This window comes from Gastrolobium bilobum, unplaced genomic scaffold (genome assembly GCF_033153095.1).
Source record: "Gastrolobium bilobum isolate Gb01-03AN ecotype WA unplaced genomic scaffold, APGP_CSIRO_Gbil_v1 utg12283, whole genome shotgun sequence".
In the NCBI taxonomy this organism is placed as follows: domain Eukaryota; kingdom Viridiplantae; phylum Streptophyta; class Magnoliopsida; order Fabales; family Fabaceae; genus Gastrolobium; species Gastrolobium bilobum.
Window position 1 is genome coordinate 112864 of NW_026899933.1, and position 14985 is coordinate 127848.

Genomic DNA, 14985 nt, shown 5'->3' on the forward strand with positions numbered 1-14985 from the left:
AAATGAGTTGTTGGATGGTTGTATGATGTAATAATAGGATTGGATGAGGTGTAGAGTAATTGAATTGGATTAAAAATCCCTTGGGGGATGCCTATGGTGCATTTCGGCCTTAATGGAAGAAAGTGAGGAATTGATGTGAAAAATTAATTGGTTGATGTGTTGTGTCATTAAATGGAAATTAGATGGGTTGTGTGATGATTGTATGTCTTGAAAATCAATGGAAAAATATTGGATTTTATTGGATTGTGTATTGTCCATAGAGGGAAATAATTGAGCAAAATGATGTTAGGATGGTATAAAAGGAAAAGTGACACCTAAAATGGTACTCTGGTAACCTATGAGTGCTTAAGAAAATTAGAAAGAAAATAAAGAAAAATATTTTGTAAAATAACACATAGATGGCCGAACCTCACTAGGTGGGGGGAGGAGAAATTGTCGTTCTATGAATTTGATGGTTTACCGTATTCTGACAATCCGTATATGGTCGTTGTAGGTTGCCGTACGTGGAGTTGAACCCCGAACCGTGAGCTCGGTGGGTTGCCCTTGGTCCCGGACCAAGTGGGATTGTGGTGAGTATTATGAAACCATGCTTGTAGAGTTAATAACTTGCATGTGTTTGTATGAATGGTAATTAATTGGGAATGTCCTCTATGTAGGCATTTCTGTTGTGAAACGAGCTCGGAATATATATTGCATTGGAGCTACGTGGAGAGGATTATACAGGTAACCTCTTGGTATTGGGGCTTGATCCCCCTGTGTGTTCCACCATGCCCGTTGAGGGTGATGGTAGAAAGTGTATGTAAGTAATGTAGGATAACATGTTCATGCATATAGTATGTGTGTTGGTACATAGTATGTTTGCTTTGTCCGGATCAAAACACGGTTCCCATTTTCTAGTGGCAAGGTAGTGCCCCAGAATGATCCATGGACCACCAGCGATCGCCAGATTGAGATCTTCTAATGAGCTAAACCTCACTGAGAGAAACTCATTCCCTAAGTCTGCCACCATAATGCTACCAGCTTTGGCCCAAAGGGATTCTAGCTTCTTCTTCATGAAGCCCACTCCGATCTTCTTTCCCAGCAACTTGACTATAAAGGCATTTCTCCAACGTTGTCGCATCCTCGCCCTTGCTTCACTGTTACTCCTAATTTCCACTGATCCATCTTCCCTGAAGATTGTCTGAAAACCCCACTCTGAGATTTCACCCAAGCTTGGGTCCAAAGGCTCCAGATCTAAGTCCTCTTCCTCGATCAACCATGGAATAGAGTCCATGCTACCCCGTTCTCCGCTCCCGTGACATCAACAAAAGAACGTTGTTTAGCTTTCAACGATGATCCAGTTTGGAAATCCTTCACCGCTTCCCTTATACGTACCTCCGTCGGGATTTCTTCCCCACTCTTAGTTCTCTTAGTACTCTTCCTTGCCATTAACAAAGCCTCATCACTAGTATCTGTAGCTTCTTCCATCACAAACCCACAAAAAAATTGTGAAACAGAAACCCTAACACCAGAAAAAAATTTGCGCACGTGAGATAACGTGCCTAACCCATTGCAACTGTATTCGACATTAAAACATGATATTATTGTGTAGCACTTAAGTCTAATATAATAAATCCTGGACGCCATCCATGCACATCTATGTGATACTAGCTCCCCACCGCCACACATGTCCTATGCGGGCAAGGCTAGGTCACGAATGGCGATATAGGGTGCGAACCTGTAATTAGTTGGTTCAAGAAAGAATATAGTGAAAGACGAAAACAAATTATATTATTTTCTTCCAAGATGAATGTTCTGGTGATACATGACATCTCCCTATATACTAAGCCTACTAATTGACTTGCAAAAGACAATAACTGAATCCAGAGACTGAGGGTGTGTTTGAAAGTGTTTTAATTTTTTTTGTTTTCAAAAACTGTTTTGAATATGAATTTTAAAAACTGATTTTGAGAGTAAAAAAACTTGGTTGTAATTATTTACAAAAATGTGATTAATGAAGTTTTAGAATTACAAAAATACCATCATAAAGTAATTGTTTTGAGTCCTGATATTTACGAAATTTCCATTAATGAATCCTGATATTTAAGAAATTGTCTCCGCCTAAACAAAAAAAAAAAACCAAAAACACCATTGGAGAACATCGGGAGGTTGTTTTGATTTTTTGGTTTTTAAAACTGAAAAAAAAAATTATTGTTTTGAGAAACATTTTGCAAAATAATCATTTTCAAACAATTTTTTTTTACTTTTTTGTTTTAAAAACTTAAAAACTGTTTTTGAGAATTGAAATCAAACAAACCATAACTTTCTCACAACTGATTCCCCCTTCAGCCCACATAATCTTGGGCCTAAAATGGCCCTCTCCTAACTCTAATGGGTCTGTTCACAGAGCTCTTGTTTCTCTGGTTATTACGGCCCCTACCAGATGGTCGAAGGAAATCAAGTTTTGTATTTGCTTCCAAACCCAAACACAAAATCGAACATAAAGGGTGGAGATTGTGATTTTCGTCACGATCATAGCCTTGAACCTTGAATCTCTTACTTATTTCATGTTATACTTTATATTTTGGAACTGATTTCATGAGGCTTTCTTCTCTCTGAGCTTCCTTGATGAGCATTTTACCTTTGCATGTAGTTGTGTCTGATTGAAATTTTATAAGATTGTATAGGAAGCGAGAACATGTGCTGGGAAGTTTGAGGGAAATTGGGCACCTTATTATTTCAGCTAGGATCCCATGAAAGGGATGGAGTGAATTTATTATTTTGCTTGATTGGTGTATTTTCTTTTTTCTTTTTTCTTTTTTTTTTTTAAATCTAGAATTTGATTATAATTGTTTAATTGGAATTAGTGCAAGTTTCTCTTGGTTTAGGGTAGAACATCAGGGGGAAAGTATTGCACACCACCTGTTGAACACTATACTTGCATGAAGAACGATGGAAATCCATGTCAAATATACTATCTTGGATGTTCATGTTGCCTGTGGGTTCTGCTTCTTTTAGTTTTTTTTTTTTTTATTTCGATAAGTTAACCTGCCAACCAGTCATATAAAAAGAGACAGTTGGTTTCGTCCCACTTTTATTGCTTTGGAAATGGATTGGAATGAGTTGACCAGTTTTACCACTTCTCTGATAATATTAGGCTCCAATATAGTAACTTCATTCCCATTTGCTAATGGAAAAACTACGGGATGTTTGATTTGTTTTTTATTTTTATTTTTAATTAATATATTTTTGTTTATAAATATAAAAATGCAATCTTGTTCACACATTTTTATTTTTTTTATTTTTATTTTTTGTCAAGATGTTGTAAAGGAAATTATAAAAACAGATTTTATTATTTTAATCATTTCGTCTGTAAATTTTTCGAAAATTAACGATAAGGTAAAATAGTGTTGTACTTTTATAGTTATAAAAAAATATCAATTAAAAATATGAACAAAATGTAATCAAAACACCACCAAGGTTAGTGCAAGAACAAAATGTAAACTGCTTGTAACATCAATAGGGACACAATTTCAAAATGACCGAGTACCAAAAGTCACTTCATTCATAACATATCAATAAGAATTATCAGGATGGATACGCCATTGTCTAAGTTCTGTCCTTTTTTGTCAAAAAAATGAACAGGTAACGTAACAAATAAGAACAAAAGAAAAGGGAAAGCCCTACCCCATAAAACACCTAATTCTTCAGTTATTTTGGCTATAGCCATTATCCACCTAAAGACTTCATCATTATCATCAGAAGCTACTTTTCTTCATGCTCCAAGACCACTAGTCAAAAGAGTGTTGATCTCCCCGATTATATTAACTGGTCTTCCATCAAACATGGATGAAAGTGTACCCTCACACAGTTTTTTCAGCTCCTTTGTTTTTGCCAGAGCCGCATCCTGCAATTCATTCAACACGAAATAGCATTATGAACTTATTAAGAGAACGTGTATCTAGTAATAGTTCGGTCTAATCTAGGGCTAAAACAATAGGAACGAAGGGGGGAAAAGGTGAGTTTGCGATCTTATACTAGACTATCAGATACTATAATGCATGAAATTAGTTGAACACAATGAATACTCTCCCCCAGAAAAGAACAAGCACACAAAAGCAGAACTCACTTGCTTTGGCCATGATGAAGATAAAGAATTATGCAGTTCCATGCGTTTAGTAGCCAAGTCCTTCAACCCCTCTTTCAACCTGACTTCATGATGCTTCTTTTCCTCCAATGAATTGACTAGTCTGTCTAGAAACCTGAAATTTGACCCAACGCCATAATCAATTAATATGATGATTGGATACAATAGGAGTGCCACTCAAGAAAGAAGAGAATATACTTAATGTGGATTGGGGTGAGTAACTTCCAAATTATCGACAAGCATGTGCACAAGCATATATATTAACAGAAAAGAAAAATTGCATGCCCTTCATCCCAAACATCTAATATTTTGAAAGATGTAGAAAAGAGAAAAGTGTGCATCAACATGCCATCCAGAACTTTATCCTTTCAAGTTGCACAGTAATACAAGATAAAATTGAAAACTAAATAGACAAGTTGAAATTCACAAGAAATCATCATCTTTGTCCATGATAAAACAATTGCTGAAGCCTTCAACTCTTACTTCTGTTATGCAGGCCAAACACATCACACTTGAGAATAAACTATATATAATCCAAGTATGGCTCAACCTGAAATCATTCGTCTTGTTTTTGTTTGAAACATAAACTTAAATCAGTTTTCCTTCAACGTTAAAGCTACCATCTTCCTGTTAAGAAGTAATTCAATATGTAAACTTGCATTTTCGTATACCAGTTGCCATTTTCCAAGGTTGAATTTTGACTCCGTATAGTCATCACAGAAATTTCATGCAAAAGTGAGAGAAAATCTGATACAGCTGTATTTAACTCAGTGAACGTGATTCTCATAAGCATGAAATCTTAGGTTCAAGCAGTACCTTTTAGAGTTGAGAATCATTATCAGATCCCTTGTCTTATGATTTGTCAGCAATGAAATTGCCAAAGAAACATCACTTTGCATTGTTTCTATAGCATCAGCACCATACTGCTGTAGTACAAATGGAGCAACTGCCTGGACTTGATGCTGTAGGGACAAAGTTTCCTCATTCCTCAACTCAATCAACCGTTGGTTTAAAAAAGATTTCAGCTGATGGCAATATGAAATAAATACAAAACTTAAGATTTAGTCTAGAAATTAGAAGAATGACATCAAGCTAATAAGTGCATACAGTGAGAATACTGTTTACTAGCAAAAAATAAAATAAAATGTAAACAGAATTTGCTAGATTTTTGTTTCTTTCTGTCTGTGCGTGTAACATTTGAAATTTTAAAAGCAAAACCAAGAACTTTCTTCATACCTCATATAGATCATCAAGAATTTTATTTCTGTACTCTGTATCTAAAAGTTGGCTCCTTTCTTCCTTGTTTTGTGTTAGTTGAGATAAGGCATCTGGAAGAGAAGTCTGATTATCCAGCACTACATTTGGGGCACTAACATCATCAATCACGTCAACTTGAGGAGTCTCCACACTAACATCCCAAGATATATCTCCATGCAAGCCAAGTTCTTGGTTTGATATTGGAGGATCAGATCCGACATCCTCAGTTGTTGAAGAAGTCTGTATGACATCAGAGGCATTAATGATTTCATAAGGACCCAAGCCATTACCTGTATCCTCTGTTTCTTCTACAGTTCCAATGTCCCAATCAATTTGAGAACTCTCCATTGAAATATCCCAGTCAATGTCAGGAGCAGCAACTTCCACATTGCTTGTTGCAGGATATAATTCATTGTTGCCTGAGTGAACACTAACATCATTAATAATCTCAGAACCAACAGCAACATCTAAAGATGGGGGGTTTTCGCGCATATTCCCCAAGTTTTGTAGCACAGCTCTGGAAGATCTCTGCAGCCATGATTTTAATCCTAATTAATTTATGTATATTGAACCCTGTCAACCCTAAAACCATTCTTGTGGTGACATCATTCAAAAGAGTTGCAGGAATAATGCATCAAGCATTAATTACAGCTATAAAATGAATAAGATTTCCAGTTCTTCCTTACATCATTTTCAGTGTGAGCATCTCTGACAAAATTGGAATAATACTCAATCGCCCGTGACATGTTTTCACTATTTACAACATCCAAAATCCTGCTAAAAGTGCTTGGAAGTGATTTTGCTGTCTCCAAAAGTTCTAGTCTGACATTTTTTCCCTGCAAAAAATCATAATCATTATGTCCTTGTAACAGAAAGTAAATTGTTTTCACCATGGCTCAAACACCCCACAAATGTAAACCTGTAATCCAAGCTCCTGGCAAGCTTCGGCATATTTGACTGCCGAGAGAGCAGCACTTCTTTTTATATCAGCCTCCTTACGATCCAGTTCTAACAGCTGCTGTTGAATCTTCTGCACCTGTTTCCTCTGATAAGGGCTTCATAACGGAAACAAACGCTCAGTGACAAAAACCAAACCTTTTAAACAAATAGAACTGCACTTGCTCGTACACAACTTCTTCATAAAATTTAATGAAAACCAAAAAATCACAATGCTTACATTTCATAGTTCACATTTTGAATCATAATCTGTGCAGCCTCACCAAGGAAAACATGATCCTTCTCAAAAGATCGCACTATCCCTTCCCATGCACCCTGCCCAAATTATATCAACATCAACATAACCATCACCTTTATCCCAAATTAGTTAGGATCTGTAGTAGATAAACCCATATAAAAGCAAGAACAGATTAAGAAAAAATAACTAAAAATAACACACACGCACACGCACAGATAAAAATTATAGGTTCGAACCTCAGTGTCACCCTTTATCCATAAATTAAAATTAAAATACAATGCTAATAGGTTATCTCCAATCCATCTAAGATAATATAAAGAGGGGGAGTGATATGATTCTCACCCAAATTATATATATATATATATATATATATATATATATATATATATATATATAGGGGCAGGATATTCTTACACCAATGTAAGAGTTAGAAGTCTTACACTCAATCTTGATCATTGATCCACTTGTATCCAATGGCTCACATTACTAAAAAATTAGAGCTCTAAGATATAAGTGGGATCAATGGTCAAGATTGAGAGTGTAACATACACTGGTGTAAAATGATCTTGACCCATATATACATACATAATATGAATGATAACAATAATCTCAAAAACATGAAGGTTTACGGAATAAGAAGGCTATCATCTTACCGCAGCACCTGATAGCCGACCAAATATGTTCCTGCTTTCTGGATTAGACTTTAAGAGAATATCATATATCTGTTTGGCCTCCAAATAACCAATCCCTGAAAATAGCAATGCCACTAATTTACTGATAACAATTTATGCCAATGCTGCTTTTAATCCCCATCTTATGTACACCAAAGTTTGTTACCAAAGCATTATATTTGTTTATACCTCAGTGAGTAATAATACATTTTTGACAACAGAAAGCAAACTATAACACATGAACAACATAATTAGCCATCACATTTTATTTTATTTTTCCTTTGGCTCAAAAAAAAAAAGGGAAAACAAAAAAAAGGCTAACCTTCGGGATCTAGGGTTTGAAAAAAGGGATCAGAATCTTTGGGAAGAAATGAGAATTCCTTGGAAATTCGAGCTCTGATCGCCGCCACGCGCTTCCGCCAATCCGCAGGTACTCTCTTGCGATCGATCAACCATTCTTCAACGGTGAAAAATTCAAAATCAGAAATCAACAACAAAATAGGAAGAAAAGAAAAAAAACGAAATTGGTGAAATTGAGAATAATTTTGTGACCTCCGAGACGAGAAAAAGTGATGTCGATGGGAAGGTTGCGAAGGTCATCGGGAGTGTGCATAGCGAATGAGAATCACAACTCAACAAGACAACGAGAAACGTTCCTTATTCCAACTTACGAATTCCGGGTTTCGATTTTGGACTATTCCGCTACACACAAGTCACTGCTTCAACTGAGTTCGACGTGGGGATGTATCTGTTTTTTTTTTTTTTTTCTTCTTCTTCTTTTTTCCTCTCTTCCGAAGATAATAATAACATTTATTATACGAGCTAGGATATTCTAACTATCAATTTTTTTACTACTACTCTATTATCACTTTAATCACCATTGAATTAAAGGAAAAATTGAATGAAGAGAGAAAAAAAAAATAACTTTTGAATCCAATGGTGATTAAAGTGGTAGTAGAAAAAATTGGTAGTAGAAATATCCTACTTCTTATTATATATTTAATAAATTTTCGGATTTATGATAAAATCAGGTAACAGCAAATGTCGCAGCTCATTCTGGGTACTTTTTTTTTTTTTTGGTAACACATTCTGGGTACTTAACACCCTTGTTGGTGGGATAATAATTTCTGGTCAGCGACTGTGTTTTTTCTGGCATTTATTCATTATTAGATGTTAGACGAAGAAAATTGGATATTCATTTTTACTTTTCGATTTTCAATTATAATTGTGTGTTATTTTTATTTTTAAATTTGGCGCTATATAGCTGTAATTTATTTTAGCCAAAAGTATTTCTTCTATAATAAGGGGTATAAGATTTCTTTGATCAAACGGAAGATAAGTTATCTCCGGTGAGCTCGAAATGACGTCATTCTAGGACAGAAATCAAAGTATTTTTATAATTATAATATATTGCAGAGTTATATTAGTCTTTATCATTATAATTTTTTAATCTTATAACCCAAAACGACGTCGTTTTGAGCTCACTGAAGATAACTTTATCTCTAGATGACTGGAAAAATACTTTTCCCATAATAAGAGATAAAATCATTTCTCTCCACCCTAAAATCACACCATTTTGGGTTTAAGAAACAAATATTTATATTTTAAAAAAAGGATAGGATATTGTAACAATCAATTAGTATTATTACCAATCAATTTTACCGTTAGATCGATTATGTGGATCCAACGGTTATATTTATTTTCACCTTTGTATGGTCATGATTCCCTATATATTTATGTGAAAGCATTAAATATGAGAAATCATAACCATACAAAGGTGAAAATAAAATAAAGTATTAAAGATGGAGAATCATAACTGTTCTGGATGGCCCAAATACTGGGGTGGCCCAACTACACAGGCCCAACCCTCAGCTGGCCCAATCACTCAAGCCCAGCCACAGCCTTGCCCCATGTCAGCCCTTAGGGCTGACATGGACCCCCTCAACCCCTAACGTAGCAGTAGGCCCAAGGCATACACCAAAATGTCCCATCTTGGAACGCCTGCCGTTGAAGGCGACTACGACAGAAACCACAAAGGGAAACTCCCCCTTTGCCCAGTGCTGACACCGCCAGAGTGCAGAGGGCGCAGCACTGCCACAATGACAGCGCCAGCACGCCTAACACTGCACCATGGGAGTAAATCCCAAGGAGAGTTGACCTCTCCCTCACCAACTCGCTCCATTTCCCTTATAAATAGCCCTCCGGGGCACACCTGAGAGGTATCTTTTATGTACTGTTGTTATGCTCATTTACTTCCTAGTCATTCTCTTGCTATTAATCTGCCATTACTATTAACTTGCTTGCATCTTGGAACTATACCTACTAGTCTGGTCATTACCTCGCCTAGTGGTATAATCCATATAGTAACATTACCCTATAGGGTACATAGTGGGCTCATAGAACCTAACGGTACATTGGCGCCGTCTGTGGGAAACTATAAACTCCTATTCCCATTCTCCTACCAAAGATCCACAAGACGAGTTTTACGTTTTGGTAACAAACATGGTCGTCACAACCAGAAGAGCAGAACAAACCAGGGCTGTTACACCTGACGGTCACGTACAAACAATACATTCAAACTCCCCGTCATCGATGCATTCAGCCCCAGCCGAGAGACCCCCCGGCGAGATGCTCCAGCCAGTACTACAATCCGTCGGTCCACAAATGCAAGCAGTCGAACCCAGGATAGCATAGTTAAACCATCACGCGCCTATGTGTGAAATGCAAGGAGAAAACTTGATACAAGACCAACCCCCGCCACCAGAAGTTCGCTTTGGTATGCCTCTTCACACTTTTGCCCCACCAGTCATTCCCGTCCCACGAGCCCATCGTCCGCTACCAGCCCAAAGTCTACCAGTAGCCATGCACAACGATTATCGAACACCGATGGTCACCCTGTTCCCTATGGGACCATACGCCCCATTCCCTCAGCTTTACCCAGCTGGTTTTCCTTTCCAAGGTTACGCTGCCCAACCCCAAAATCTGGCCGTTCCACTACACCAAGTGTCCTATCAAAACCAGGGTCAGCAACCATATGCCGCCCAACAACCTTTCAATCACGCCCCAGCCCTCTCCTACTCCGTTGAAGCTCATCAACCGCAAATGGACCGGCCCCCCCGAAACAACCACCTACGAGTCACACCAGCTCATACGTCAGGGCGCAACAAACCCCTGACTGATATCCTCCGGTTAACTCCCATACCCCTTGGTTTCAAAGGACCCTCCAATATCACCACATATGTCGGAGATGCCAATCCTTTTGAATGGATCCAGAAGTTTGAGGCGGCCATGACTCTCCATGGTGAAACCGATCTCCTCATGTGCAGGACCTTCCCCACGCTACTTGGGGACGAGCCTTAACATGGTACACTACTCTACCGATTGGTAGTATCGCTTCGTGGGATGAGTTGGCAAGCAAGTTTCAGTCTCACTTTGCAACCAGTCGCCCTGTGCCGAAATCCGTCCACTCGCTAGAAAAAGTACGCCAACAACAAGGTGAATCCCTCAGGTCCTTTTTAGATCGCTTTGATAAGGAGGCCCTACAAGTGCAAGGCCTGGACCCAAAAGTACAGGTACATATACTTCTTTCGGGTTTACGGCAAGGAGCGTTCGCGTACGAGCTCGCCCGCCACGAGATCACTGACCTGGAAGAAGTCAAGAGGTTGGCCCAGGAGTACATGCGAATCGAAGAGTACAAAGGAAGTCGAGCCGAGGACACCCACGGTCAAGAAAAGGCACTCGGTAAACAAAAGAACCAAATGGAAGAGAGTAAAAAAGGTAATAAACCAGCCAAATATTCAAACCGCCCTTCCGGGCGTGATATATCAGGTCGTAAGACACATGCCGTCCTACAAACGGAGTATAAAGAAGAATCCAAGAACACCCAACAGTCTCAGAACCCGCCTAAAGAAAACATCATGTACTGCAAGTTCCATCGCAGCAACGGTCATAACACTGACCAGTGCAGGCACCTCAAAGACGAAATCGATGAACTCATCAAAAGCGGAATGCAAAGGCGAGGAGGAGACGGCTCACGCCCTTCGGGAACAGGGAGGCGATATAGAGAGCGCAGCAAGTCGCCTGAAAGAAGGAGAACGCGTCAACCTAGATCCAGACCCTCCTACAATCGTGACAGGAGAGAAGATTCCCCCAGGAATCGCAGAGCGCAAGCAAGTCCAGACCGTAGAGGAAGGCGCGAAGAAGTAGACGAAGATTCAGCCGCGGTGAAGCACGGAGTGATCAACATGATTTCAGGCGGGCTGAGTGGAGGAGGAGAGACTGCGAACGCCAGAAAGAAACACTTGCAGCAGTGTCTGGCGGTCGCTGGCAAAGTGATAAGCAAAGAAAAGCACAGTCCTAGTCCAACAAAGCCTCAAATTGTCTGGGACGCCAGCGATTTAGGCGACGTCCTCCCAGGACATGACGACCCGCTTGTCATTCAAGCTATAATCGCCAACTTCGGCGTTAATCGCGTTTTTATTGACCACGGCGGCTCAGCCAATATTTTGTTTTTACCATGCTTTAAAGCGTTAGGGTTCACTGTTGATAGTCTAACTCCTGTTACAGGTGAACTCTCAGGTTTCAACGCTACCACCACAAATCCACTGGGAGTGATTACCTTGCGGCTCTCCCTTGGAACGCCGCCCACCTCACGATCCGCAGACATCCAGTTTTTGGTGCTCGACACCCCATCAGCTTACAACACCATTCTTGGTATAAGGATGTTTGCTGCCTTCGAGGCAAGCATTTCACACCCCCACTTGGCAATGAAGTTCGTTGCCCGAGACAACAAAGTCGCCACAGTGCGAGGAGACCAGACGATAGCCCGAAGCTGCTACAACATATCCTTACGGCCAATGGCCAAAGCTAGCTTCAGTGATGAAAGGGCCCTCAAGCAGGGGACGACGTCGCCATCAGAAAGAAATCTCGGCGAGAAGTCAAAAGAGCGTGACCAATGTTTTTTGGTAGAATTTGACGCTAGAGACGATCCGCGCGTGGAACATGACAGACCCACGCCGGATGGAGCATTGTAACATGTTGTCTTAGGAGATGCGGATCATCAAACAACAACCATCAGGGCCACCATCGAACCAGAGATGAAATACAAGTTAATCAAGTTGCTCAAGGAAAACAAAGATTTGTTTGCATGGAAGCCGTCTGACATGCCAGGTATCAATCCAAACGTTTGCTGCCACCGTTTGTCGGTGGATCCCAAAGCCAAGCCAGTCGCCCAGAAAAAGAGGAAATTCGGTCCCGACCGCCAGAGGGTGATTGATGAAGAGGTCAAAAGGCTACACGTCGCCGGGTTCATCAGGGAAATCAAGTACACAACTTGGTTATACAACCCAGTATTGGTAAAAAAGCCAAACGGCGCATAGCGAATGTGCGTTGATTACACTGACCTAAACAAAGTCTGTCCAAAGGATGCTTACCCTTTTCCTAGCATCGATCAGTTGGTTGACAACGCGTCCGGATTCAAAATGCTATCATTCATGGACGCATACTCTGGTTATAATCAGATCCCATTTCTTGAAGAAGACCAAGACAAAACGGCGTTCATCACTCAGAACGCCAATTACTGTTATACAATGATGCCCGTCGGTCTAAAAAATGTTGGGGCCACTTACCAAAGGATGATGAATGAAGTATTCAGAGACCTGATTGGCAATTGCATCGAAGTATACATCGATGACATGATCGCCAAATCAAGAACGTCGGAACAACATTTGGTTGATCTACAAGGTGTTTTTGAAAGACTCAGGAAATTCAACATGCGCTTGAATCCAAGCAAATGCGCCTTCGGAGTTCCCACGGGCAAATTCCTAGGCTTTATGCTCACTGAAAGAGGCATTGAAGTCAATCCTGATAAGTGCAAGGCAGTGATTGAAATGCGAAGCCCGCAAACAATCAAGGAAGTTCAGCAACTCACAGGAAGGTTAGTAGCTCTCACTCGTTTTCTGGCCAATTCGGCTCACAAATCGCTCCCTCTTTTTGGCTTACTAAAAAAAGGAACCGCCTTTCGGTGGTCGGAAGAATGTGAGAATGCCTTCCAGGAATTCAAAAGGGCACTCTCTTGTCCACCAGTGCTCGCCAAACCAGACGATGGAGAAATGCTTTATTTGTATCTCGTCGTAAGTACCGAGGCAATCAGTGCAGCCCTTGTCAAAGAATCAATGGAAGGACAAAAGCTAGTACATTTCATCAGCAAGGTCCTACAAGGAGCAGAGCTTCGATACCAACAGGTGGAAAAGGTAGCTTTGACGCTTATCTTTGCCGCACGGCGTTTAAGACCGTACTTCCAATGCCATCCAATCACCGTCAGGACCAACCAACCAATCCGCCAAGTCCTGCACAAGCCAGACTTGGCAGGAAGAATGATGTCGTGGGCGATCGAGTTGTCCGAGTATCAGATCACCTATGAGCCTAGAACTGCCATCAAAGCTCAAGCACTCACTGATTTCATTGCAGAAATGACGCAGCTCTCCCCGCCCAAGAACCAAGCCATGTGAACACCGTTATCAGAAACGTGGAAACTATTCGTAGATGGCTCATCAAACGCCAAAGGCTCCGGTGCTGGGATGATAATAGAAAATCCGGATGGCGTGGCTGTCGAACATTCTTTATCGTTTGAATTCAGCACCACAAATAATCAAGCAGAATATGAGGCCATGATAGCTGGTCTGATCCAAGCAAAGGAAATGGGGGTCAACCGCCTCAAAGTCTTTAGTGACTCCCAGCTGGTGACATTTCAAATCTCCGGCGAGTACCAGGCCAAAGGACCACTGATGTGCAAATACTTACAAAAAGTCAGAGAGCTAATCGGAAGTTTTGAGAGTGTTGAGGTGGAACATATCCGGCGTACTGAAAATACCCGGGCGGACATTCTGTCCAAACTGGCAAGCACTAAAAGCCCAGGCAACAATCGTTCTATAGTTCAGCAGAGTATGCCAAACTCGTGCGTAGTCATGTGTATCTCAGAGCAAGCCCCTGGAGCCATTGAAGAAACCTGGATCACGCCCATTGTCAGTTATTTAGCTGAAGGGGCCGTACCTCCCAACCAAAAAGATGTTAGAAAGATAATTCGTAGAAGCGCCCATTTCTGCATAGTACAAGGGCGGTTGTACAAGCGAGGACTCTCAACCCCACTCTTGAAATGTTTAAATCCCACTGATGTTCCATACGTGTTAGAAGATATCCATGAAGGAATCAACGGCCATCACATGGGCGGTCACTCACTAGCAAAAAAGGCGTTGAGAGCTGGATTTTATTGGCCAACTATGGAGCGTGATGCTCACGAACACGTCAAAAAATGCAAAAAATGTCAGAGGTTCGCCGACATACGACATTCTGGGTCATTTCCCTATGGCAGCTGGGCGAATTCAGTGGCTGATAGTCGCTATCGACTATTTTACCAAGTGGGTAGAAGCAGAACCCTTGGTGACTATAACCTCTCAAAAAGCAAGACGGTTCTTCTGGAGAAGCATCGTGTACCGTTTCGGCATCCCCGGAGAGGTTATCACGGATAACGGCACTCAATTTACCGATGCCAAGTTCCGCGAATTAATGAGCAGCCTGCACATACGACACCACTTTGCTGCCGTAGAACACCCACAATCCAACGGTTTGGTTGAATCAGCCAATAAAATGATGGGCAAAGGAATTAAAAAGAAGCTAGATGCACACAAAGGGGCATGGATTGACAATCTTGACAACGTCCTGTGGGGGCACAGGACAAC

At 40.6% G+C, this 14985-nt stretch overlaps 2 protein-coding genes across 2 annotated transcripts; one reads left to right on the forward strand and one right to left on the reverse strand.

Annotated features, from left to right (window-relative positions):
- Positions 1–3527: 3527 nt before the first annotated feature.
- LOC133294249 (CDK5RAP3-like protein) lies at positions 3528–7994 on the reverse strand. The gene is made up of 10 exons (XM_061492901.1): positions 7802–7994; positions 7572–7706; positions 7232–7326; positions 6561–6655; positions 6303–6438; positions 6070–6219; positions 5363–5911; positions 4943–5151; positions 4109–4241; positions 3528–3886 (listed from the first exon to the last, which is right to left on the reverse strand). The coding sequence occupies exons 1-10, from the start codon at positions 7860–7862 to the stop codon at positions 3755–3757; spliced, it is 1695 nt and encodes a 564-aa protein (XP_061348885.1). The 5' UTR covers positions 7863–7994; the 3' UTR covers positions 3528–3754.
- Positions 7995–9751: 1757 nt separating this feature from the next.
- On the forward strand, positions 9752–12282 carry LOC133294252 (uncharacterized). The gene is made up of 2 exons (XM_061492904.1): positions 9752–9808; positions 10576–12282. Exons 1-2 carry the CDS (start codon positions 9752–9754, stop codon positions 12280–12282), a joined length of 1764 nt encoding a protein of 587 aa, XP_061348888.1.
- Positions 12283–14985: the final 2703 nt, after the last annotated feature.

Bases quoted from the DNA above. Each gene is read 5' to 3' on its own strand.
- LOC133294249 (XM_061492901.1), bottom strand. From the start codon at position 7,862: ATGCACACTCCCGATGACCTTCGCAACCTTCCCATCGACATCACTTTT. The intron at 7,707-7,801 runs GTCACAAAATTA...TCACCGTTGAAG, and splicing joins CACTTTTTCTCGTCTCGGAG to AATGGTTGATCGATCGCAAG. The intron at 4,242-4,942 runs GTACTGCTTGAA...GTCAAATTTCAG, and splicing joins ATGATTCTCAACTCTAAAAG to GTTTCTAGACAGACTAGTCA.
- LOC133294252 (XM_061492904.1), top strand. From the start codon at position 9,752: ATGGTCGTCACAACCAGAAGAGCAGAACAAACCAGGGCTGTTACACCT. The intron at 9,809-10,575 runs GTACAAACAATA...CCTCATGTGCAG, and splicing joins CTGTTACACCTGACGGTCAC to GACCTTCCCCACGCTACTTG.